Below are 26,740 nucleotides of genomic sequence, written 5' to 3'. Positions count from 1 at the left end.
GCGGGCCTCTCACTGTTGTGGCCTCTCCCGTTGCGGAGCACAGGCTCCGGACGCGCAGGCTCAGCGGCCATGGCTCACGGGCCCAGCCGCTCCGCAGCATGTGGGATCTTCCCGGACCGGGGCACGAACCCGTGTCCCCTGCATCAGCAGGCGGACTCTCAACCACTGCGCCACCAGGGAAGCCCTAGAAGGCTTTTTGAAGGCAAGTATTGAGAGGAACATCTATCCCCAGCTACCTCTTCCCACCTAGTGAAGGAAAATTCCACTCTAGTCCGCAAGGAGGGAAAAGAATGGAAGGAACACTTTTAACCCTTCTTTATTCCCTCATATACTCCTCCCCATGGGAGCAGAAGCGACGTAGGAGAAAGAGCTGTCCGTCCATCTGTGACTCAGCCCTTCATAGTCCCCTTAATTTGGAGTGGCCCACCCTCAGAAGGAACAAAATTTCTGCTCAGCGCAGCATGCGGGATCTTAGTTCCCGGAGTCCCTTGCAGTGGAAGCACAGTCTTAACCACTGGACTGCCAGGGAAGTCCCATTCCTCTATCTTTCTGATGCATGCATTTTATTTCTAAGTTGGTTCCAAAGTTGGGATGGGAAAGTAAGCCTTCTCAAAATTTCAATAGCAAGGGCTTTGTAATATACATGTGTAAGAATATTCCACAAAACAGTGTTCAACAAATATTTATTAAGTTTGAAACGATATATTTGTTTCAAAATAATACAGGTGAGAAGAATGGGCAGGGATACAGATGAAACAACACTGGGCCTGAGTTGATAATTGTTTGTATCTGAGTGATAGAGTCTTACTACTTTTGTATATGATTAAAATGTTCCATAATAAAAAGTTCAAAAGATACTTATAGTTGGCTCTTTTTGTTTTGAGGAAAAGGAGTTAGGAAAAATATAAAATAGAGATTCAGAAATCTGAAATAAATTTCCCCACAGTTAATATTTTTACTACTAATATTTACATTCAAAGTCTACCTGTTTGTCTTTTATGTCTCCTTTCCATATTAATTTTAAACCTAAGAGCTTAAGCATGCAAGCATTATTAAGATCTTTGATCTACTTTATAAGTTTATGAAATTAATAGCCAGTACTAAATAAAATAAAATATTGAAAAGGTGGTCAAGATATTAATAATTAATAGGAGCTAGATACTGTGCTTAGCACTCTATATATTATTTCATTAAAATGCCCACAACCATGGCAAGATTTCTGGCATCTCCGGAAATAAAATTGGGTAAGATCACATAGCCAACAAGGGGAACTGAATTTCGAGCATAAGCAGTATGACTTCAGATCCCACCCTTTTTACCACTAACTATGCTGCAGTTTCTATGCTGCCATTCATATTTCTCCTTATTTCAGTTTTACAGATAAGTTACTCATATTGGTCCTTATTTCCATATTTTTATACTTGTTTGTAAAGCTTGAAGATAAATCCCACAATGATAATACCCACAAATTACTTGTTAAGATTCATATGGTGAAAGCCCCGAGAGTAACTAAGGGACTAATTTAAAAGTAAACTAATTTAAAAGTATGCCATTCCTCTCCAAAGAATTATTTGGTGATAGCTCTTCTCTCACGAAATGGTTTGAATTCCTTCTCTTTTCAATTATCATCATATCATTCATAGAGCACACCTGCCGTTAATTTTTCTTTTTCCTCAATAAGCAGCTTAATGCCTGGCTTTGCAAATAACCATTCAACATGTAAACAAAAGTTTGTTAATTAGCTATGAAATTAATTATGAAATGTGGATGAGAATGAGCATCATAGATTTTACATGCTGTCCTACTATAATTTGTTCATAATTTCTCTGCTTATGTCCCCCCCGCCTCCCTCTCCGCCAGTTCTCATTTTTCACTTCTTTGAGAAAGCTTCACTTCCTAAGACTATATAAAGCTATATTTCCCAATTTTTCATTCTATGTTAACTTTCCTCTCTTATATAGTACCTCATAATTACTTTGTGACTGGTTAATTTCTGTTAGGATAGGAAAAGTAAAGGAAACATTCTCTTTTGTTATCTTTAATTAGATTTAAATGCTGTAAAGGAAAGAAATGTCTGGTCAGTTTCCTTTTTACCTCCCAAATGTTTTATATACCAATAAACATTCAACAAACATTGTACACTTGTTTTACAGTTATCCTCCAACGACCACTATCATTAACATCTTTTGTATACATGCTATGTGTGTGTGTGTGTGTGTGTGTGTGCGTGTGATGTTTATCAAACCAATGACAAATATGACAATGTGCACCAGCCACAAAAGAACAACTTCAAAATTAAAATTTTTCTGATATTGGAAAAGACAGCTTAGTGCAAATAAAACATATTTTAATGTTTGAAGACATAACCTTATATCAACTTAAAATGGCATTGTTATTCAGTAAATCAAGCAACAAAGTAAGTTCCTTCTCCACTTCTAAATTCACTTGTTCATTCAACATTTATAGTGCACATTGGAAACTATATATATTTCTATAAGAGCATGAAGCGCTTGTAGGGACTAGAGATGGTATATACAGAAGAGCATTTCTCAATATGCAATCCCTGGAACACTGCGGAATTGTTTCTATATTTCAAGGGGAAAATATTAGTGAAATATATATTTGCAGATATAAGAAAAAAATTAAACACATCAATAGCATAGAAGGATGATATTCAAAGTGTACATTGATACAGCCGCAGCATTTACCAACTAACCACCATATGTGTGCTCTTTTCAATAAGTGGATTTTGCTATCTTGTCATACTTTCAATTTTTTCTATAACGATATTTAATTTTTCTAAGTTTGTAATATGTATAATTTTTTTTTAAATACAGGGAAATATAGATAACACCTGCTTTTACCCTCCCTTTACACACTCATACAAAACCAAAACCAAAATACTTCCAGTGACACTCTGAGACTCAAACTGATGCCTCAATTTCCTCCTTGAGCAAACAAAGTTTAGGACTGAGAAGCAGCCAGTGTCCATGAGCAATATTTACCCTCAAACTTATCACCTCTGAAACCAATCTGGCAAAATGCCCAGTTGTGGCAATACTTTGCCTTGCAACCAAGGGTGGAAGATTAAAAGGTAAGGTGAGGATTTTATCAGTTGATGATTTTTTTTTTTAATTCTTTGGCCACCGAACCCTAATAAATGAATCTCTTTTTTTAAAGCCTGTTGCTTAATTCAACTGGCCCATAGAGATAGCTTAGGGAGTATGAAAAAGTTATTTCCCTGCTATCCTAACTCTAATTAACTCAGTGGGCATTTGAAATATGTGTATACATGGTATGATTCCAAATGTAGTAAAATACGTACTTAAAGGATACACTTCAGGGGACTGCCCTAGTGGTCCAGTAGCTAAGACTCCACACTCCCAGTGCAGTGCGCCCGGGTTCAATCCCTGGTCAGGGAACTAGATCCCCCATGCTACAACTAAGAGTTCGCATGCCACATCTAAAAGATCCCACACACGGCAACGAAGATCCCACGTACGGCAGCTAAGACCTGACAGCCAAATAAATAAATAAAATAAATATTTTTTTAAAAAGACATACTTCAAAATGTTAACAGAGATTATGTCTGGATGGTGAGTTTTAGGAACTATTTTTTCTTTTTTAATTTCTATATTTCCCAAGTTTTCTACAATGAATATGAGTTATGCAATTGTAAAAATATTAATAAAATTCATAATTTCATAGAGAAATTATAAAAATAGCCTTTGAGAGTAAGACTTGCTCTCGATTTAACCCAAAGGGTACATCTTTGGTCCTACTGGTATTTCATCAATACACTGTAGTTACAAAAAGTGTTCTTTGGTCAAATAGATAAGGAAAGACATGGAAAGTATCTAGCACACAATAGATAATTAGCAGACAGCAAGCTATTATTTTAAGTGTATGTTAGGATCTGTACTAGAGGCTAGAGACCCAAGCATTAATAAAATCTAAAATATGCCCTTGAGGAACTCATAGTCTAATAAGGGAAGCAGATATCCTATTACAATATAATGTAATACAATGTAAGCTTTAATGAGGTAAGAACAAAGCAGGCCTACACCACTTAATTTTTAAAACATTAGAGTATTTTCTACTTTCAAGGGCAATCAATCAGTAAAAGGCAAAAGTGTTCATTAAAACTAAAACATTAAGTATAGGGTGATCTCATTTTTTCTCACTCAACTCAAAGTCCTATTGCAAAATACAAATGTGACGCCCTGTATCCATGCTTATATTTCTAAACAATTTTACGGTGTTCAAAGTGCTTTCTGTACACCTAATCCTCATTAACAACCCAAAGAGAAGCAAGGTTATATTGCCTCTATAATAACCAAGGCTTATTCCCAAGGTTAACAAGTGATAGGTCCAGAATCTGACTCAGGTGATAGTGCTTTCATAGCAGACATAATATAGTACACATTAAGAGTTTTAAGTTAAAGCAATTCAGATGTATATACTTTATGCATATATAATGATCAATGTTTCAATCTTGGAATGATCATACATCTGGTTTTCATGAAATATCAGGTATTTGCAGTTAGGGCAATAGAGAATTAGCCCAAATGTTAGTGACATACATGGAAAAGTTTGCACAGATAACACTGATTGCTGTTATCAGTGTCCAAGACAAAAATAAAAAGCAAGCAGAAGCTGACTGCTTCCTAGTCTATTATTTTCCAGAAATTTAGTATCTTGAGTTACAAAGTGTTTTTTAGTAAATATATCCTCTATCACCGATTCTACTGTATTATTTGGCATACATACTCAACAAAAGCATATTAAGCACTAACACACAGGAATTTACTACAGTGATTTAGGACTGTAAATGTATTTCAAGTCTACAGAGTTAAGATTATTTCTTCTAAAATAAAATCTAGATCACCCATAACGACCATTTAGATAGCTTTTTAGAGGATCTAGTTTTGTTTTGGGTTTTTAGTAAGCACACTTTTCTTTTTTTTAAATCAGTAAACACAACTGCAGAAGGTACTATCTCCAGAGTAGGACTACTACCATCGAAAATACTTCTATGGCAACAACTCAAACACTAAAAGTTGTTTTCTTGGCTGTAGTGGTTGAAGGCACGTTAGTAGTCATATGTCATCCTACAATTTAACTTTGTATCTATTAAAATACAGGTAAACCTAATAAGAAATAACTTGGCATTTAGCTGGTGATAGATCCCTTAAAACCTTTCACACTTTTCATGAGTAGGAGACTAGCATAACCATTGAAGTCACTCTTTAGTACTATGTGTAACTGATTATATAGATTTTACAGAAGCATGCTAATGTACTTCTGTGATATTTAAAAACTTATTCCTAGGACTTCCCTGGTGGCGCAGTGGTTAAGAATCCATCTGCCAATGAAGGGGACACGGGTTCGAGCCCTGGTCCGGAAAGATCCCACATGCTGCGGAGCAACTAAGCCTGTGTGCCACAACTACTAAGCCTGCACTCTAGAGCTCGTGTGCCACAACTACTGAGCCCACGTGCCACAACTACTGAAGCCCGCGCACCTAGAGCCCGTGGTCCGCAACAACAGAAGCCACCGCAATGAGAAGCCTGCGCACCGCGATGAAGCGTAGCTCCCCGCTTGCCGCAACTAGAGAAAGCCCACGGGTGGCAACAAAGACCCAATGCAGCCAATAAATAAATTCATTAAATTAAAAAAAACCCAAAAGAACAAACAAAAAAACCCCTTATTCCTGGCCAATTCTTATTAGCAAAGGAGTCATGGTACTAAATCAAATTTTAGACTGTAAACTAGAATTTTACCATTTCAAGTATTAGACTGTAAATTCCAAGCAATTTTAACCTAGTTTAACATTCATCTCTAAAGAACAAGCTAAAATTGATTGAAATAATCCAATCTCACAACATTTTATACATCATGCGTGAAATGAAATAAAGACATTATTGCACAATAATGAAGAGGCAAAGATTTGGCCTGCTGTCTGGGAAATGAGAGGGTTCATCTACGTTCCTTTTGGCAAGACACTGTTCCAAAAGAAACTTCTTTGTTTTCGTCAAACAATACAGTCCTGTCATTAACTAAATCATCTTTTTGTCTTTGGAAATCCACCGGTCACTGCTGGGGTGCAAGGTGGGGTTGGAAGAAAAAAAAAGGTGCGAGGTTTGCAGCCTTGGGAACCAGGACGCTCCAGTTTCTGTCCCAGTCCAGCCCAAGCTATAACTGTGACCTTGGGACGTGTCCCCGGCTCAGGGACTCGGTTTCCCCCTCTTCCCAATTATCATGCTTAGCATGGGGGGATGGAGGGGTGAATTGGGACCGGCCCCCAGGGACTGCAGATGCCCAGGCTGCACCACGCTCCAGGTTCACGCAGTTCCTCAGCCCTGGAAGCAGTTCGCCCCATCTTCCCACAAGCTCAGCCACTGGCTGTCTCGGAACAAGTCTGTTCCCGGCTCCCCACTGCGGGGTACCCCCGGCTCGGCCCGGCGCTCCCCACTTGTGCCTCACTGCTAGGAAGGTACCTTGCGATCATCCTTCCCTCCTCCGAGAAACCTCCATCTACCCTTCATTCTCACCCTGGTCCTTCCTCCTTCTGAGAACCCCTGACATCACTGCACTCGAGAGGTCCCCACCTTGGCTCTGTCTCAAGACCCCTTTTCTTCCTTCAGGCGACCTCCCCTCCACACTGCCTTCACCTCCGGGGGAGCCCTCTATCCACACACGCCCATCCTTCCTCAAACTCTCACGTATTTCCACCCGCCTGCCTTTTGCGGAGGACCCTCAGCTCTAGTCGTGGTGGGGCAAGGCGGGGGCCTCCCCCACCTCCGCCACCTGGTTCTGGGGACCCCTCTCACCTCCGCGGTGAGAGATGTGTTTACTGAGGAATCGTTGCTTCTTTCTCTGGTGCAGCAAGGTCGGGTACTTGAGCAACAAGAAGGAAGTCACCAAGTACCCTCCCAGGGTGGAGAGAAGGTAAAAAGCCGCGGTGGACGACATCTCAGCCACCCTGTGGGAAATCTCCCACCGCCTGGCCCTCTGAACTCCGCTGAGACGGTCGCAACGGCTGCAGCGGCGGCGGCAGCTGCTGGGGAGGTCTGCTCGCCCCCAGCCGGTGCCAGCGGTGCAGCGCACTTGCCGGCGCCGGCCCAACACGCAGGCGCAGCCGGACTCTGGCAGCCAAGCAACAAAGGGGCTCCGACACGCAGGCGCGCTCAGGCTGCAGGGTAGGAGCCGGCGAAGGTCCCGGAGCCGGCTTTTGTCACCTAGCTTTGTGGTCCGACTCGCAGCGCAAATTGAGGCGAATGCTTGGAAACCCGCCAGTGCCTTCGCCATCACTCGGACAGAAAAGGCTATTCAAGGATAGCCTTCAGGAAGGCCTGACATAATGAGAAAGTTCACATCAAAAAGGGATGATTCCAGGGCGCGTCTTTAGCCCTAGTCGAAGAAATGCAAAGAACTCTTACCGATGGAGGAGTTAAAGCTTACTGAAAACAAATAATAAACACACCCATTTGTCCAGCCAAGAGAGAATTTTCCCTTTTGTCACACATACCATAAAAGGTACTAGTTTTATCAGTCAAGTATTTGAGGGATGGCTCCTCTCTCGCATTTTACTGTTAAAATGCAAACCTCATGCCTTGTACGCGATAGGCAGACAAATGTTTGTTGACTTACAAGTCCGTTTAAAATGAGGAAACGTTGACAAGGTTACAGGTTATAACTTAAAAGTCTTGGGAAGAATGGAAACTAAATTTCCTTTCATCCCACACAAACTACTAATTCTAAGAGCCACATTTAAGTGCAAAAGAATTAACCCAGGGCTGAGGGAGAAATTTTGGCCAGAAGAACAGGTCTCTCACAGAAGTAGAATGCAGAGTGATTATTTAAAATCATGTGATTCTTGACTCGGCCTTAAGCAAATTTCTTTCTTCTGTTTTCTTATCTGTAAAATGAGGAATTTTTTTACTAAATGATAACTTCCAACTCACACATTCTGTTAATAATGACTTCCCAAAGATTCTAGCTTCCTTTAAGAAGAGTAAATAAAATTTAGAGGATTCTTGAAAACAAGGGCCTTCATTAGATTTTAAAAAGCTGCAGAGAAAGACTTTTGCATCCGTTTACCATCACAGTAGTCTTATTTCTTGGTCTAACACCAATATACGCAAAGATATGATAAAGCCTTTGTAGAAGAGAACTAAGTATAAAAATTTCCACATACAACCAAACTTAAAATTAAAAACATTTAAAGGGAACTCACAAGTTGAAAAATACTGCCTGGTTAGGAATTAAGGAAAGTATCTGTTTAGGGCTGTCAAATTATATCCTATAGAGTAGCTGTGCTCATGGTTGTTTCCCTTTTCCAAAATCTCTCTTGACAGCAACTTTAAACTTGATGACTACTTTATGATTAGTATAGACATATGTATATGATAAATATTACCAGGAAAAAAAATGTAACTAAGAATATTTAACCTTCAACTATAGAGGCACCAGTGGCATAGCAGACAGAGCTCTAAATGTAGAACCCATAGATTTATTTCTTTATTTACTTTTTGGCCACACTGCACAGCATGTGGGATCTTTGTTCCCCATACAGGGATGGAACCCACACCTCCCGCACTGGAAGCACGGAGTCTTAACCACTGGGCTGTCAGGGAAGTCCCTAGAACCCATAGATATAGCTATGCCATTTATAAACTGAGTGACTCTGGGCATATCACTTAGCTTAAGCCTCAGTTTCACATCTGTAAAATGGGGGATAATAATATCTAACTTCAGAGCAGTATTTTGAGGATCTAAGGAAGTAAAATGAAAGCACTGAAAGTATCCTAGGGAATTCCCTGGTGGCCTAGTGGTTAGGATTCGGCAACAAAGTTGGGGAAAGTATACAGAATTATTCAAAATAAGTAACCAAGCAGGAGCACACATGCCTTAGTGCAGGCCCAAGAAAATTAACACCAATGAAAGAACAGGTGAAGTATAATAGTAGAAAAGCATCTTTTTAAAAAATTGCACTTATATGACAAGAGGTATCTTCCAAGATGAAGGCCATATTTTATGGGAAATTTATGAGGCTCCAAAGTTAATAAGACATTATTTAAGCCAAGAAAGGCAATTAGCACAGGCAATCAATTATCATAGGGGGAAAATGTTGAAAAAGAAAGAGTATCAGAAATCACTGGCCTGGGACTTCCCTGATAGTCCAGGGGTTAAGACTCTGGGCTTCCACTGCAGGGGGCATGGGTTCCATCCCTGGTCAGGAAACTAAGATCCTGCATGCTGTGCAGCATGGCCCCAAAAATGTTAAAAATAAGGAAAAAAAAAAAAAAATCGGGCTTCCCTGGTGGTGCAGTGGTTGAGAGTCCGCCTGCCGATGCAGGGGACACGGGTTCGTGCCCCGGTCCAGGAAGACCCCACATGCCGCGGAGCGGCTGGGCCCGTGAGCCATGGCCGCTGAGCCTGCGCATCCGTAGCCTGTGCTCCGCAACGGGGGAAGCCACGAGAGTGAGAGGCCCGTGTACCGCGAAAAAAAAAAAAAAAAAAAAAAGAAATCACTGGCCTGTTTCATTGAGAAGAGAAAACTGATATCTGGAGAGGTTAAGTAGTTTGCCCAAGACTATACAGCTAGTGGCTGATAATAACAAGGTCATCAATCTTAACTCAGTTCAAGGGGTTGGAGAAGATAGTACTGATCTTACAAAAAATAAAAGATTTGAAAAATAATCTTGCTCTTCATAGAAGATAGCATTAAGGAAATTCCCACTTAAAAAGTGTCCTTGGAAGTGTATCAGAGGTAGCAGATCCAGGATGCAGTATAGTGAAAAGAACACTCATGCTAGTCAAATGTTTCCTTAACTTGTCATTTCAATCCCATCTACAACTGTATTGCCCAAATTATTAGGGTTCTAGATAGCAGATGCAATTGACTAGGAACATAGATCATTGGGACCAGAAGGCATTTACCCAAGAGTTCTAAAGGAACCCATAAGTTAAAGTGTGATACTATTCTAAATAAGAAAACTGCTGCAATAAACAGCTAGTGTGCAGACAGACTGGCAGACTGCCATTAGGATTCTCAACTCTAACAGTGGGAATCTGATAATAGGTTAGAGCATGGTTCAACTTTCTTCAAGGCAATTTAGCAAAATATATCAAAACGTAAAATGTGTATATCCCTTGACCCATCAATCTCAGGCCTAACAGTTTATTCTGCAAAGAAAATTTCACAAGTATTAATAAAAGATGTATGCACCCTGGTATTCCATCGTTCATAGAAGCCCTAAATTAAAAAGGACCTAAATATCAAATAATAAAGGACAGATTATATAAATCATGATAAGGGAAAACAATGCAGCTATTAATAATACATTCATTTATTGACAGGAAAAATGTCTACCATATACTGTAGAGTGAAAAAAAGTAGATTACAGAACAAGATGTATTCTATGATTGCAGTTATGTAAAATTGAATACATATCCACATGTGACTGCCTGCATGAGATGTTTAGAAGGATATTCACTAAAATGTTGCCACTGGTTAGCAGAGAGCATTTAGCAAAGCAGTGGAACTTCAGGTAACTTATTCTTATCTTTGTTTAAAAAAAACCTATGAAACAATAACAGATACAATGACTACATATTCGTTTTACAAAAACAACAAAGGTATGTTCAAAACCAAAAATTGTTTTACATGGGACTGTAAACTAAGGAGTCTTGCTTTTATATTGAGAAAATAGCCAGGATAATATAAAGGATAAAAGTCACTCAATACTCGAGACTTCCCTGGTGGTCGAGTGGCTAAGACTCCATGCTCCCAATGCAGGGGGCCTGGGTTCGATCCCTGGTCAGGGAACTAGATCCCACATACAGCAACTAAGAGTTTGCATGCCTCAACAAAGATCCCACATGCCGCAACTAAGACCTGGCAGCCAAATAAATAAATAAGCCACTTGATCCTCAAGTACATGTAACTTTGTAGGAGAAAGGAAGTAATAAGCAACTGTGGTCATATAGTCCTCTAAGAGTGTCTACCACACCTCATTTTTCTGACATTAAAAACTCACCCAGGGGACTTCCCTGGTGGTCCAGTGGTAGAGAATCCACCTTACAATGCAGGGGACGTGGGTTTGATCCCTGGTCAGGGAACTAAGATCCTACGCGGGACAACTAAGCCCGCGTGCCACAACTACTGAGTTCATGCGCCTCAACTAGAGCCCACGTGCCGCAAACTACAGAGCCCATGGGCTCTGGAACGCACGCACCACAACTACAGAGAGAGAAAAAACCCACATGCCACAACAAAAGATCCCACATGCCTCAACGAAGATCCCGCATGCCACAACTAAGATCCAACACAGCCAAAAAAAAAAATAAATTAAGTAAATAAATAATAAATCTTAAAAAAAACCCCCAAAACTCACCTATTCACAAGTCTTAAGACCAGAATCAAAATATTCAGTTGGAGAAACTGACACGCAGGTTTTATTTTTATATTTTCTAAGAAGGCAGAACATAGGAAGAGTACAGCTTTGAAATCAGAGTCCTCAATTTAAATTCTGACTTTGTTACTTCCTAGCTATGTGACCTGGGACAAATTATTTAATCACTTCAAGCTTTAATTTCCTGATAACATGGATGATATCTATCTTGCAGTGCTTTGAGGATTAGAGGCAATGTATGCAAAATGCTTACTAAATTACCTAACAAGAGGATATTCAAGAAATAGCTATTATTATTGTGTGCCATTCAGTACACAGTAGCTATTGTTATTTTTATAAATCAGGTTTCTCTAGTTCCATTTTTCTAATTTTTTTCCTGTTCCTTTAAAGTCTTTTTTAATTTTTAATTTAAACTAAGAAACAGGGCTTCCCTGGTGGCGCAGTGGTTGAGAATCCGCCTGCCGATGAAGGGGACACAGGTTCGTGCCCCGGTCCGGGAAGATCCCAAATGCGGCGGAGCGGCTGTGCCCGTGAGCCATGGCCGCTGAGCCTGCACGTCTGGAGCCTGTTGCTCCGCAACGGGAGAGGCCACAACAGTGAGAGGCCCGCGTACCGCCAATAAATAAATAAATAAATAAACTAAGAAACAAAACTCACTGTTTAAGTAGTGCGGGGGGGCCTTAATTTTAAGTTAACCAACATATGAAACCATTTAAAAAATTAGATTAATGTAATTTACTTTATAAGGTTTATCATACTAGTCCTTTAAATGGCACTCCTGAATAAAATATGATTTACTTCCTAAAATTTTTAATTCTATACAACTCTTCAAGGACACATCAAAAGACTTGCCAATAAGCCAAAGAATGCCCTTCTGCCCTAGTGATTCTTAAAAGAGAATCAATTTGAAACATTTGCTTATATTTCAAAAAAAAAATCTACTAAACAAAGGACAATGCAAATGCTGCTACAGAAGAAATATAATTTCTTTAAAAAAACCATCACGTTTGAAGTTTGCTGAAATAAGGTTTGTAGGACTAAAGAGAAAGGTAGTAAGCAATACAGACTTGCAGAGTCCCCATTTCTCTAATGTGACACCCTGTAAACTTATTTATGGATAAAAACAAGCATGAGGAAGTGCTGCAATTGTGTCTTAAGCAAGTTATAAGTACAAATAGCATACAAATTTTGTATTTACTAAGTGAAGTAAGTCAGAAAGAGAAAGACAAATACCATATGATATCTTACATGTAAAATCCAACATATGACACAAATTAACTTATTTACAAAACAGAAACAGACTCACAGACATAGAAAACAAACTTATGGCTAACAAAGGGGAAAGGGGGTGGGGGAGGAATAAATTAGGAATTTGGTATTAGCAGATACAAACTGTTATATATATGATGATAGGGACTTCCTTGGCAGTCCAGTGGTTAGGACTCTGAGCTTTCACTGCTGAGGGCCCAGGTTCCACCCCTAGTTGGGGAACTAAGTAAGATCCCACAAGCCGCACGGCATGGCCAATTAAAAAAAAAAGATAAACAAGGTCCTACTGTATAGCACCGGGAACTATATTCAATATCCTGTAATAAACCATAATGGAAAAGAATGTGAAAAAGAATATGCATATATAGGGACTTTACTGGTGGTCCAGTGGTTAAGAATCTGCCTTCCAATGCAGGCGACGCGGATTTCACGGATTTGACCCTGGTCCAGGAACTAAGATCCCACATGTCGCTGGGCAACTAAGCCTGTGAACCGCAACTACTGAGCCCATGCACTCCAGAGCCCGCGCACCGCAACACAGCCCAACACAGCCAAATAATAAATAAACAAACAAACAAATAGATGGAACAAAATATTATGCACAAAATGAATAAGCTATAAGGGTATATTAAAATAAAAAGAATATGTATATATATACGTATAACTGAATCACTGTGCTGTATGCCAGGAACTAACACAACACTGTAAATACCTAAAAAAAAGTTTTGTATTTAAAAATGCTATAGAAATTCAAATTAAGGTGGCTTCTGTAACCAAATATAATCAAGGAAAATTACTTACTAATTTAAGCAGTAATGTAAAGTTGTTCCATGTAGAATGATATCAAAAAGGAAAAAAAGAAAAAAAGACACAGGTTTGCTCTTCTGAAATCTATTTGTTTTCATAAACTACTTTCTTATAGTTCCTCTGACCTACAAGCTTACACAACCTGTTAGTCAAGCCTTAGAGGCTATTAAAAAACAATACAACTATTAGTATATGTCCTACAGAACAATCTAGCTATATTTCCCAAATGCAACTACCAACAACTATGCTTAATACAAAAGTAATTGTGATTTTTAAAACTGATATAAAAGGAATGAAAGATATAAAGGAAAAGGATGAAAAATAAGACTGAGATGAAAGAAGAATATAGACTAATTTTCATATTGGCTCAGATTCTCTTCCTAATTAAACTACAGTAAAATAGGCATAAAAATACACCTAATTAAATTACAGTTTTAAATTGGCTGCCAGTTATGTGTTTCTCTATATAGATTTAAAAATCAAAACCTAAGTAAGTAACTGTTTTAAGCTGGTAGCAAGATGTGTTAAACAAATACTACATTTCATGGGACTTCCCTGGTGGCACAGTGGATAAGAATCCACCTGCCAATACAGGGGACACAGGTTCGAGCCCTGGTCCAGGAAGATCCTACATGCCATGGAGCAACTAAGCCCGTGCGCCACAACTACTGAGCGCACGTGCCTAGAGCCCATGCTCCAAACAGGAGAAGCCATCGCAATGAGAACCCCGCATACCACAATGAAGAGTAGCCCCCACTCGCCGCAACTAGAGAAAGCCTGCGTGCAGCAACGAAGACCCAATGCAGCCATAAGTAAATAAATAAATAAAACAAATACTACATTTCATATATATTGCAACTAAAATCTCCAATTCTATTTGCTCAGCATTTCAAAATCAATGTGCCCAGGAAAATATAATCAGTTACATTAGAATTCTGGCATATTAACTTATTTTGCACACTTAGCTAATTAGTGATATACCAGTGTCACCATGTTGATGCTGGTGAACGTTAACATCGGTATGAATTGATAAAATTTGTATCACTTAGCAAATTGTTTCATAGTATAGCAATTTTCAAAGAATAAAGTGTGTACTAATATCCTGGATAAATAAGTTTTAGTTCAGAGAGCATTCATTTAAAATATGGTATCTCATCAGTCCAAGAATAAAATGGTGAGAACAAAACAATGTAACTCAGGTACCAGCATGGTGAGCCAAAGAGTAGGACATATTTTTGCAATTAAGTCCTCATACAATTACCAGATAACCTACTGGATCATCTCGTTTTTTTGTTTTTTTGTTTTTAAAGATACTGTGGTTTCTGCCTCTCTCTCTCTCTCTCTCCCTTTTCTTTTCTTAAAATTTATTTTTTGGCTGTGTTGGGCCTTCGTTGCTGTGTACGGGCTTTCTCTAGTTGCGGTGAGCAGGGGCTACTCTTCATTGCGGTGCATGGGCTTCTCATTGCAGTGGCTTCTCTTGTTGCAGAGCACAGGCTCTAGGCATGGGGGTTTCAATAGTTGTGGCTTGCGAGCTCTAGAGCTCAGGCTCAGTAGTTGTGGCGCACGGGCTTAGTTGCTCTGCGGCACGTGGGATCTTTCCAGACCAGGGCTCAAACCTGTGTCCCCTGCATTGGCAGGCGGATTCTTAACCACTGCGCCACCAGGGAAGCCCTGGATCATCTTGATTTGAAGATAATTTCAGGAGCAGCATTTTAAGGAAAATCCCAGCTAAAACATTTTAGCAATAACAAAGCTTTGGCTCAACATGATAATGCAACATTCAGTTATAACAGAAATATGTTTTATTATGGACAGTGAAACAGAAACAAAGAGAAAGTAGAGGTATCAACCATGTATTTCATGTCCTTTTCTAGAATAAACAATGTTTATTAGGAAGCTGTACCCACCATTTACAATAAGTATCAACAATATCATGAAATAGTGGAACAATTACTGCCCAAATACTGAACTCCTGTAACCAAAACACATTTTGTGTTCAAGAAAACACAGTATCACACACCAAAAAACACCCTATATACACCAAAACCAAAAATCAGCTCTAGTTTAGGACTGTACTGGCTGGAAAATACTTATTGTGTTACTGCTTTAAGAACCCCACGGAGCACCTTGTAACTCATCAACTGCACATTTTCCTTCGTAGGGAAACAAGGTCCTCTCTCAGTCACGTAGGCATACGGAAATCTCAAAACCCAGAGGCCATCAGGTGGGAGAGTGATTTCTTGTTTTTCTGGGTAGAATACTGGACATGGTGGTGGGCCTGGCTGAACCTGAAAAACACAGGTTGTATGATTACTTTAATATATTTCAATAAGAAACACCTGAAAGATAAGTGCCTAAACAAAGGATAAGTTCACAGAGCACATAAGATTAAGCAGGTAACGTGTACATTCTTAACTCCAATCATATCTGATATTACATTAAACAATCTCAAATATTATCCTGCTTTTCTACAGATTTTTAACTTCAAGTTCTACCTCTAACCAGATGATGTGAATTGATGGTGTGAACTGATTAACACACCTACAATCTATTTTTCAAGAAAAAGAATATTAGGTATAAGAGGTATTTAAAATTAAGACCTGTTTAATTAGTTTGATACCCTGTACTTTTTTCATATAATCAAAACAAGCATCGGCATTTTTTGTTTGTCTGAGGACAAAAAGGGTTATATTTCTTACCTGAGGCATTAGTATTATCTGCAAAGGAGCATCAGGAACCACAACAAAAAGCCTCATAAGTTGAGCATAATGTGGTTTTAGCCCTCTACCCTGAGATGATGACAGAATATATAAGGGCATATCACTATTCAGGGCTTTTAAAGCTGATTCCTTGGGCCCACTTCCCATTACTTTCATTACTTTGTCAGGTCCTGAGCACATAAATCTTCGTCCTCGAGAGTCTTCATATTCAAAGCCCACAAATGCTCGTGCTATGTCATCTCGCCGTCTTCCTCTTCCCATTACAACTGCACTTCTCTTTCCAGGAACAGCTTTATTTGGAGCAGGCCAAGAATTTGTGTCTAAGTCTCCTTCATCTTCAGCCCTAGTCCTGATGACAATGTCCCAAGGCATAAGATAGTTTGTTCCTGGAATGAAGCCCTGTTGGTCCAAACCAGTATGAAAGTTATAAGACTTAGCAGGGCCTAGTTTAATCAAAGACCAGCTGGAGAATTTGGGTAGGAGACCTTTGGGGCAATTTGAATGTAACATGCCCGGGAGATATTCAACTGTGGATGCCTGCCGATCAACCAAGTTTGGTCTCTTCTCAGTTTTTACTTCTCCTTGACCATGAACTTCTGGATTATCTCCTCCTGCTTGTGGGTCAGCTGGATAGGTACCTAAACTATCTGTGGATTGGCCTAAGCTCAAAGCTAAACTCAGGCTTGTGCTGTCTCCTTGGGTTTGAGGTTCTTTTTCTTTAAGTTTATCAGCATCTGCATCTGGAGGGGCAGGAGATGATTCATTTTTGGCAGGAGCAGGATCTGGAGTACTTGGTTCAAATACTGGGAAATTGATGTGATCCAATTTTCCACAACATTTTTCTTCCAGAAGCTATGGAGGAAGAAAAAAAACAAACTAATCCTGTGAACCTTTCACTGAAAACAACACATGCTTCACATTAAAAAGCAAGATCAACATTTAATGGGTAAGCAAATAAGTATATATAAAGAAATTTCCCTTGTTAGATATCACACTGCAAGTCACATTTACTTATCTAGATATTTTGCTTCTGAAAAAATATATTTTTACTCAGATGGTCGTTAGCAAAAAAAAAAAAAGAGAGAGAGAGAGAGAAGAGGAGGAAGAAATGTAGAGTCTACCTGATAAAAGTCATAGTTAGCTGCCTTGATATCAAAGGGATCATCTCGAGGTGCCTGTTTCCTTCCACAGTTACAGGCACCAGTGGATCGAGCTCGGCTATTGTGATACAGCACAGGAGGATTTCTATCAGGCTCTGGTTTTTCTCCTGGAAAATATAAGTCACTATTAATTTTACACACAATGCAGACCCAAATTTATTTTGCATTCAATTGCACCTTAACCCCCAAATTTCTCCAACCAGTTCTTTGGAAATGAGAAGGAAAAAACCACCCAAAACACAAAAACTTGACTAAACACACCTAACAGAAGGAGCAAGTGAAAATACATGACATAATACATATTTTTAATCTAAACTTTTAGGGTCTCTAAGTAAATTTTATCATCATCATAGTGCCCATACATTTCATTATATTCATTTCAGTTAAACAAAAGGTAAAAATGTTAATATGAAATTCCTGAAACTTTGTATTATTTAATAGTTCTCATTTACAAATCCCCTAGGGTTCATTCTTTAAATACAAGAACATAACTAGTAGTCATAGCTGACTTTTTACAGCAGGAGAAAAAACTTAAATCTGATGTACCCAAATTTCTGCAGGGCCCTCTTTTTAAAATGTCAATACATAATGAACAAACTCTCTTACAACAAGAATAAAAACACAGCTCAAAGTTTTGATTTCAAAATACTGAGAAAATTTTGGCCACCTGATTTAGGTAAGGAGTGAAATTTATGTACACAATGTTGATCAGTTAAACTCCTCTCCTCACAGAGCTGATGGCCATTGCTCCAAAACTTGTAGCAGTCCTCGTGTAACTGCATGGCATATTTGTGAAAGGCTGGACCCCTAGCATGTTGACTGTACACTCGAAGAGCCTGGGCAAGCTGATTCTTATGGACAGTCATTGTGTAATTATGAGGCAAATTTGACTGGTAGGCACTATGGGCCATGGGTAAAGCTTTTTGGCACCGGTTCTCTGAGAATTTTGTGTCAATATCCAAAAACCCTTCCAAGACTTTAATACTGCTTAAAATCTTAGACGTTAGCTCCCCAGTGGGAGAGCCCGGGTCCTCCTCCTTCCCATCGATAGCTACTTCATACAGTTTTGAAGCTGCTGAGATCCACTTCTGATAAGTAGGAAGTTCAAAATGGGAAGGCTGTGGGTTCCTGCCCACACTGTCATCAAAACCTTTCTTGCTCAGTACTAGCTCCACATGCTGCCATAGGAATTCCCGAAGAGTGAAATCCACTAGCTGCCCGGAAGAACTGGAACTGCTAGTGTCAGTGTGGAAAGAAAGCTGCTGTCGGCTGTGCTGCCTCATCACCTGGTATCGCCTGGACCCAGAAAGGGGTGCAGGGACCAGCAAAGATTCAGGGTCTTTCACAGTACAATGACTCCTAAGTTGGTCCAGCAACATGCCTACTGGGTCCTCCTCCTGGCTTCCAGGAACTATGTACACAAACGCCTGATTGGCGGGAACGGTAAAGAGGCAGTTGATACTCTGATTAGTCAAGACACGACTCTTCCGGAAGATTCTATAAATCTGGTCTTCCAGGGCATGCTGCAGTCTCCTTTTGGGAGAATGCTTCTTGGGCTTCTCTGGATGAGCTGGGTCTTGGTTCCGAGGGGGTTCCACCTTGAGTGCTCCATTGAGTTGAAAGAGGAAAAGGAGTCTAGGTGGGCAAGGTCTGCAGTTTAGCTTCCAGTCTTTGCCAACTGGACAATCCTTAATGGCTGTTTTGAGGAGGGGCAGTACTTTCTGTCTCAGTCCATCCAGGGCTCTGAATACTCGATCATAAGTGATGTCAAAGGAACAAGTGGGATGGACCAGAAGCAAGATGTGACAGACGGAGAAAAGGTAAAGGAGACTGAGGCACTGCAGTTTCTCTTGATGCTTCCAGAACTCGTGCGCTTCCGCATGAGGTAAAGGGAGGCCACCTCCAGCTTCCCCGCTCTGAAGGGCCCGACAAGCCCGGAGAAGTTGGGAATTGTCACAGATGGAAGTTAGAAGAAGATACAGAACTTTGCTTTCCTGGTTGTAATAGGCTTGCAGAAGGCTGTAGTCCTGGGAACCTGGCTCAGTTCGGTTCCCTTCCGCGACAGCTACACCGCCCCGATCTGGATCCCCGGACCCGGAGCCAGGGACCCCGGCTCCACCAGCCTCCCCGACGATCCCAGCCTCGGTCCTGATTCCAGGCCCCGAGTCTCCAGGATCTTGGTGGCGAAAGAGGGGAAAAACCTGTCGGTCGCACACCGTGTTCACAAGTGAAAACTTCTCGGAATTCAGGCGCAGAGCCGTCTTGCCGAAGATTCCCACCACGCAGATCTCATCCTCCCGCCAAGGAGGCTCCGGTCCGCCAGCCGCGCTCCCACCACCCTCTGTAGGGGACCCCTCGGGACTTTCAGAGCCTGTCCAGGATGAAGCGCCCATTAGAAGCTCTCTCAAACTGACAGGACCCGCCATGGTGCTGAGACTACTCTAGCGTTCTTCCGGTCCCTCCGGTAAACAGAACCGGCTCTCGTCCAAGTTTGAAATCCCTCCTCCGCTTCTTCAGTTCCTGCTTTCCTCTCACTTTAGGTTCCGCCTCTCGCTTCTCCTGTCATAGTTTTCCACCAAGGTTTTACCTAGTCCTACAGCACAGCTGATTTAAGATTTTCCTTAACCGGAGACTGTAGGAATTGAAATATCAGAAAGACATTTAGAAGCAGTTAGGGTTTTTTGTTTGTTTGTTCTTCTTGATAGACAAAACGTTTAATGAATGTTAAAAGTTACAAAATCATTTTAGTGAAAAGGAGAGCTGTGTTTGTGACAATCTAAAATGACAATAATTACATGCAAGATAAAGGCAGAAGTAAGTGGTTTTGAAAAGGAATTATATTCACACTATGCTAGATTTAATTCTTGTCAAATATTTATAGAGCATATACAACAGGTTTATTGTCCTCACCACATTTAACCTCTTAATCCTTTCTACATCGTATTTTCTTTCTGACAAACAACTACTCACCCACCCACTCATCTCACCTCCAACTTTTTTTTCACTACCAGTAGTGATTTTATTTTATTTTTATTGAAGTATAGTTGATTTACAATGTTGTGTTAGGTTCAGGTGTACATCAAAGTGATTCAGTTATACATATTTTTTTCTGATGCTTTTCCATAATAGGTTATTACAAGATATTGAGTATAGTTCTCTATGCTATACAGTAAATCCTTGTTATTTATCTATCTTATATATAGTGCTGTGTATCTCTTAATCCCATAGTCCTAATTTACCCCCCCTCCTTTTTCCCCTTTGGTAACCATAAGTTTGTTTTCTATGTCTGTGAGTCTATTTCTGTTTTGTAAATAAGTTCATTTGTATTTTTTTTTTTTAGATTCCACATATAAGTGATATAATATTTGTCTTTCTCTATCTGGCTTACTTCACTCAGTATGATAATCTCTAGGTCCATCCATGTTGCTGCAAATGGCAATATTTTATTCTTTTTTATAGACAAGTAATATTCCATTATGTGTGTGTGTGTGTGTATGTCATATATATGTCACATATATATGATATTATATATGCCTCATCTTCTTTATTCATTCATCTGTTGATGAACACTTAGGTTGCTTTCATGTCCTGCCTATTGTAAATAGTGCAGTTGGGGTGCATGTATCTTTTCAAATTAGAGTTTTCATCTTTTCCGGGTATGTGTCCAGGAGTGGGATTGCTGGATCATATGGTAACTCTATTTTTAGTTTTTTTTTAAGGAACCTCCATACTATTTTCCATAATGGCTGCACCAATTTACATTTCGACCAACAGTGTAGGAGTGTTTCCTTTTCCCCACATCCTCTGTAGCATTTATTATTTGTAGACTTTTTGATGATGGCCATTCTGACCGGTGAGAGGTGATAACCTCATTGTAGTTTTGGTCTGCATTTCTCTAATAATTAGCAATGTCGAGCATCTTGGAAGCAGTTAGTTTGCAGTTCAAGAAATAAAAAAATTCCACAAAAAAGAGTGTCAAATGACTCTTCTAAAAGTAGGAAACTGTTTCACTTTAAGCTCCAGAACCTTGTTGTACAAGGTGTAGTCTGCAGCCCAAAGAAGGAGCTTGTTAGAAATGCAGAACCTTAGTCCCCACCCCAGACCTACTAATCAGAACATGAATTTCAATAAATCCTAATGATTTGTACACACTTTATAGTTTGAGAAGCACCACTTTAAAAACATCTTTCAGAGCAAGGTGAACAGATTTCTTTCTTGACTCGTATCAATGGAAAAAAAAGGCAGGGATTTTGAAAGGTTTATGGAATACAACAACAATAAAATATTATCAAACTCAGAAGAATATATACCAAAATGTTTAAAACGTGTTAGGATTTGTTTAATTTTTTTTCTTTACTCCTTTTTTCCCTGCTTTTTAAAAAAATGGATTTTTTTTAGAGCAGTTTTAGGGTCATAGCGAGATTGAGCACAAAGTACAGAGTTCCCATATACCCTTTGCCCCTACACAGTCATAGCTCCCTTTACTATCAACACTGGGCTGCAGAGTGGTACATTTGTTACAATCTCTGAACCTACTTTGACAAATCATTATCACTCCCAAATTCATAGTTTACCTTAGGGTTTATTCTTGGTATTGTGCATTCTGGGTTTGGATATGTATCCACCATTAACGTGTCATATAGAATAGTTTCACTGTGCTAAAAATCCTATGCATTCTACCTATTCATTTCTCCCTTCCCCCAAACTCCTGGCTACCACTGATCTTTTACTGTCTCCACAGTTTTGTCTTTACCAGAATGTCATATAGTTTGAATCATACATACAGTGCATAGCCTTTTCAGATTGGCTCCCTTCACTTAGTAATACGCATTTGTTTCTTCCATGTATTTTATGATTTGCTAGCTCATTTCTTTTTTGTGCTGAATAATATTCCATTATCTGGATGTACCACAGTTTATTCACCTATTCACCTACTGAAAGACATCTTAATTGCTTCCAAGTTTGGGAAATTATGAATAAAGCTCCTATAAACATCTGTAGGCAGGTTTTTGGATGGACATACTCTTATTTTTATATCTCTATTTTCTAATTTTTCTACAATGAACACTTTCTTCAATTTGTAATATTAAAAAAATTCTTCCTTGAAGAAATGTGGAAAGCCTTAACTCAATGTTTGATTTAGCTGGCTGGAAGTTCAAATAGTTAAGATTTATTACTTTAAGAAAAATACTCTGGCTTTAAAGTAGAGATGAGATTAATTTGTGTTTAATGAGCTCTTACTTGGATGTCAAAAAATGATCACAATAAAAATCAAACAGATTAGTTACTCTGTGTATGGCTCTGTGCTTATAAGTCCTTACCAAGAATTATCTCATTTATGCATGATCTCACTTATCTGTGGAATCTAAAACAAAAACAAACAAACAAACAAAAAAAAACCTAACAGAAACAGAGAACAAATTGGTGGTTGTCAGATGAGGAGGTGGGTGGGGTAGTGGGGTGGATGATGGGTAGGAGGGGAATGGATGAAGGTGGTCAAAAAGTACATACTTCCAGTTATAAGGTAAATAAGTTCTGGGGATGTGATGTACTTCGTGGTGACTCTACACAGTTACCAGTATTGTATATTTGAAAGTTGCTAAGAGATACATCTTAAAAGTTCTCACCACAGGAAAAAAAATTATAACTATATAAGGTGACCAATGTTAACTAAATTTATTGTGGAAATCAGTTTGCAATAGATACATATATCAAACCATTATGTTGTATACCTTAAACAAATACAATGTTATATGTCAATTATATCGCAAGAAAAGTGGTTAGGGGGAAGAATTATCATTTAATTCTCAAAGGAAGGGAGGGGCCCTAAGTCCTGGTGATGGTGTTTTTAATATTAAGCTGTGTTGGGCTTCCATAAATTCTTCTCAATCAACACTTATTTACTAACAAGAATTTAGAAAGGAGTAGAGGTGGGCTTTCAAATGTATTTTTTAAAATTTTGTTTGTCTATTTGGTTTTTACTTGTTCGCTTCTCTACTTCTATATGTCCAGATTCTATCTCTCTTCTAAAAGCCAACTAAGATAAGAAATTGTACGTTTATCCACATAAATTATATTGTGATCCTCATCATGTAGATTATTTGCTATGTTTAGTATGTGACTTTGCTACTATAATTTTAACAATTCTTTGACTTACAAATCCAGGAAAAATAGTGTATATTAACCACATCCATTTGTATAGATTTCCCACCAAATTGAAAAGACTCTCTATGCAGCTGCTTCCCACTAGCTATCTATTTTACATTTGGTAGTGTATATATGTCAATGCTACTCTCTCACTTCGTCCCAGCTTACCCCTCCCCCCTCCCCGTATCCTCAAGTCCATTCTCTAGTAGGTCTGTGTCTCCAATAGATGTAAAAAAAAAAAAAAAAAAAAAAGAATCTCTAGAAGAAAACAAGAGTAACAACTCTCATACTTTGCTGAAGGGACCATAGATTGATTGGTACAACCACTTGGAAAACCAGTTTGACAGTATCTACAAAATATGCACGCTTTATAACCTAGCAGTTCCACTCCTAGATATACACACTAAAGTAACACTTGCATAAATGTACATGTTCAAGAATGTTCAAAATGGCATGCATAGCTCATGATAGCCAAAAACTAGAAACAACCTTAATGTCCATTGACAACAGAATCAATTAATAACTATATTCATACATCAAAAATAAATTATCTATAGCATTGCACAATAATATGGTTGAATTTTAAATGTAGATTGAAAGAAGCCAAAAACAAAAGAATATATAATGTATGATTCTATTTATAGAGTTCAAAAGCGAGCAAAATAAACCATAGCATTTAGGGGTGCATACTTAGAGGGCAAAGCAAAAAAAAAAAAGCAAGCAGATCAGTAGTTACTGTTTTTTTTTTTTTTTAAATTATTTAATTTTTGGCCGCGTTGGGTCTTCATTGCTGCTTACGGGCTTTCTGTGGTTGCAGCGAGCGGGGCTACTCTACCTTGCCGTACGCAGGTTTCTCATTGCGGTGGGCTCTAGGCGTGTGAGCTCAGTAGTTGTGGCTCGCGGGCTCTAGAGCACAAGCTCAGTAGTTGTGGCACACAAGCTTAGTTGCTCCACAGCATGTGGGCTCTTCCCAGGCCAGGGCTCGAACCCGTATGCCCTGAGTTGGCGGGTGGATTCTTAACCACTGCGCCACCAGGGAAGTCCTTCATAGTTATTTCTTAAGGAAAGGTATTAAGGGAGGGACACAGGCAGGATTTCTAGGCACTTAAATGTCCCTTCTTTGGTGTTTACATGAGAGTTTTATGATTTAATTTATATATTTATATTTTATGCACTTTTCTGTATGTGTAATATTTCTAGTAAAAAAATGTTAAAGAAGAGAAAGACCAAAGGCTCAGTCTCAAAATAAACACTGGAAGCATATGATCAGCAACAATTTAATGAGGCCATAGCAGTTACAGGATTATCAAATGGGTACAGTATAAAACCTGTCATAAAATTAGTAAGAGATGTAAGATAGAACACACTTCAATACTGGTACAACGGTAATAGCAGCTTTACAAATGTTTATCTATAGGATTTCTATAGTTTTTTTTAAATGAACCTTTATCTCACAAGAATGATCAAATCATTTAAAATAAATTGATACAGTACACAGTGGTTTATTAATATTATAAACATTATAAATGTCCCAGAAAATATTTACAAATACTCACTGGCTTTATTCTCAGTGATTATTCCCTTTAATTTCACTTAATATAAACATAGTAGCAGGTTTAAAAAAATTATTAGGAACAGATATATTTCTTTTTTATATATACATTTATTTATTTTTGTCTGCATTGGGTCTTCGTTGCTGTGCACAGGCTTTCTCTAGTTGTGGCGAGCGGGGGCTACTCTTCATTGCACTGCGTGGCTTCTCGCTGCGGAGCACGGACTCTAGGCACGCGGGCTTCAGTAGTTGTGGCTCGCGGGCTCTAGAGCGCAGGCTCAGTAGTTGTGGCACATGGGCTTAGTTGCTCCGTGGCACGTGGGATCTTCCCGGACCAGGGCTCGAACCCGTGACCCTTATATTGGCAGGCGGATTCTTAACCACCGAGCCACCAGGGAATCCCAGAAACAGATATATTTCTTAACTTCCATTATCTGTTTAATTTGCACCCATAAATGTAAATATAAATGTGGGTCTCATGAAAAAAAGAACACTGTCCCCACGTCTGCCTTCCAGTTTGGTGACTTTCCACAACACTGTATTTGGCATCTCAAAGCTATATTTATCTGAGGAAATATAGGCATTTTGGGGAAATTGCTAAAATAACTTTCTAGCCTGAGACAACCAGGGGATATTTCAGAGATATCATCTTATGTAGCTGTTTCCTGTTGGGCTAGAAAGTTCAGTGACAAACTGCCACTCCTTGTTTCCCCTCCATGAGGAGCTGCTATCCTTATTCTTGGAACTGCAGTGGAAGTTATCAGCATCAAAGCTAATTCTGTGCCTTCAGAGTCACACTTACCCTAATGAGTGTTCCTCTTCCTCCATGATATTTATCGCATTAGTGATTAGGGGTCCTGGCTGAAGCTAGAGTAGTGTCTACTGCTAAGTAGACATGTCTGACAAACTGGGGGCTCCCAGAAATTGGCAACTTTGTAGAAGACTGACTGATAGGGTCGCCAAATAAAATATAGGATGTTCAGTTGAATTTGAATTTCAGATAAACAACGAATAATTTTTTAGTATAAATATGTCCCATGCAATATTGGGGACATATTTAAACTTCAAAAAATTATTCATTGTTTAATGGGACATATTTATACTTAAAAGTTATTTGTTTTTTATCTGAAATTAGACTTTGATGGGGTGTCATGTGTTTATATTTGCTAAATCTGTCAACCCTGTACTGTCAGGAAAAAGCAAAATCCAGTGAGGTGTGCATGATTACTGTTATTGAATCAATAGGTGGATGAGGACAGGGAATCAGATCTCACAGTGAACCTGCTATGGACTTCAGAGAATCCTTGGTGGGGCACTGTGGAAAACACAAGGTTCCTGTTGAGGTCTTCATGAAATTTATATTTAGCGTCATGAATGTGGATAGCAGATATCAAAGTGAGGAATATCTCAGACTTCAGTAAGCCAGATATAACTACCTACCTAAGATGCTAGAAATGATATTCTAATTTTTTAAAAAACCATTTATTTATTGTTTTGGTTACACTGGGTCTTAGTTGCAGCAGGCAGGCTCCTTAGCTGTGGCTCCAGGGCTCCTTAGTCGCAGCTTGCCAGCTCCTTAGTTACAGCATGTAGGCTCCTTAGTTGCGGTATGCGAACTCTCAGTTGCAGCATGTATGCAGGATCTAGTTCCCTGACCAGGGATTG

The 26,740-nt window shown here is 39.2% G+C and overlaps 2 protein-coding genes across 3 annotated transcripts in view; both read right to left on the bottom strand.

The window, feature by feature from the left end:
• The window catches only part of GDPD1 (glycerophosphodiester phosphodiesterase domain containing 1), a 43,886-nt gene extending 36,911 nt beyond the window's left edge, over nt 1-6,975 (bottom strand). For both annotated transcript variants that reach the window (XM_007449070.1, XM_007449069.1), the window contains exon 1: nt 6,834-6,975. In XM_007449070.1, coding sequence (XP_007449132.1) covers nt 6,834-6,975 — 142 coding nt within the window. The remainder of the gene's footprint in view (nt 1-6,833) is intronic.
• Nucleotides 6,976-15,339: 8,364 nt separating this feature from the next.
• SMG8 (SMG8 nonsense mediated mRNA decay factor) lies at nt 15,340-19,835 on the bottom strand. The gene is made up of 4 exons (XM_007449068.1): nt 18,044-19,835; nt 17,338-17,483; nt 16,196-17,068; nt 15,340-15,784 (listed from the first exon to the last, which is right to left on the bottom strand). The coding sequence occupies exons 1-4, from the start codon at nt 19,800-19,802 to the stop codon at nt 15,587-15,589; spliced, it is 2,976 nt and encodes a 991-aa protein (XP_007449130.1). The 5' UTR covers nt 19,803-19,835; the 3' UTR covers nt 15,340-15,586.
• Between the last annotated feature and the right edge of the window lie 6,905 nt (nt 19,836-26,740).

Source organism: Lipotes vexillifer, unplaced genomic scaffold (assembly GCF_000442215.2).
Source record: "Lipotes vexillifer unplaced genomic scaffold, Lipotes_vexillifer_v1.1 scaffold433, whole genome shotgun sequence".
Lineage (NCBI taxonomy): Eukaryota > Metazoa > Chordata > Mammalia > Artiodactyla > Lipotidae > Lipotes > Lipotes vexillifer.
Note: the sequence above shows the minus strand (reverse complement) of the source record. Positions and strands in the feature narration are given on the sequence as shown.

Excerpts from the sequence above, each read along its gene's own strand:
- SMG8 (XM_007449068.1), bottom strand. The coding sequence starts at position 19,802 with ATGGCGGGTCCTGTCAGTTTGAGAGAGCTTCTAATGGGCGCTTCATCC. Across the intron at positions 17,484-18,043 it reads TCACTCCTTACCTAAATCAG|GAGAAAAACCAGAGCCTGAT; the intron begins GTGGCCAAAATT and ends TATATTTTCCAG. Across the intron at positions 15,785-16,195 it reads AGATAATACTAATGCCTCAG|GTTCAGCCAGGCCCACCACC; the intron begins GTAAGAAATATA and ends TGTGTTTTTCAG.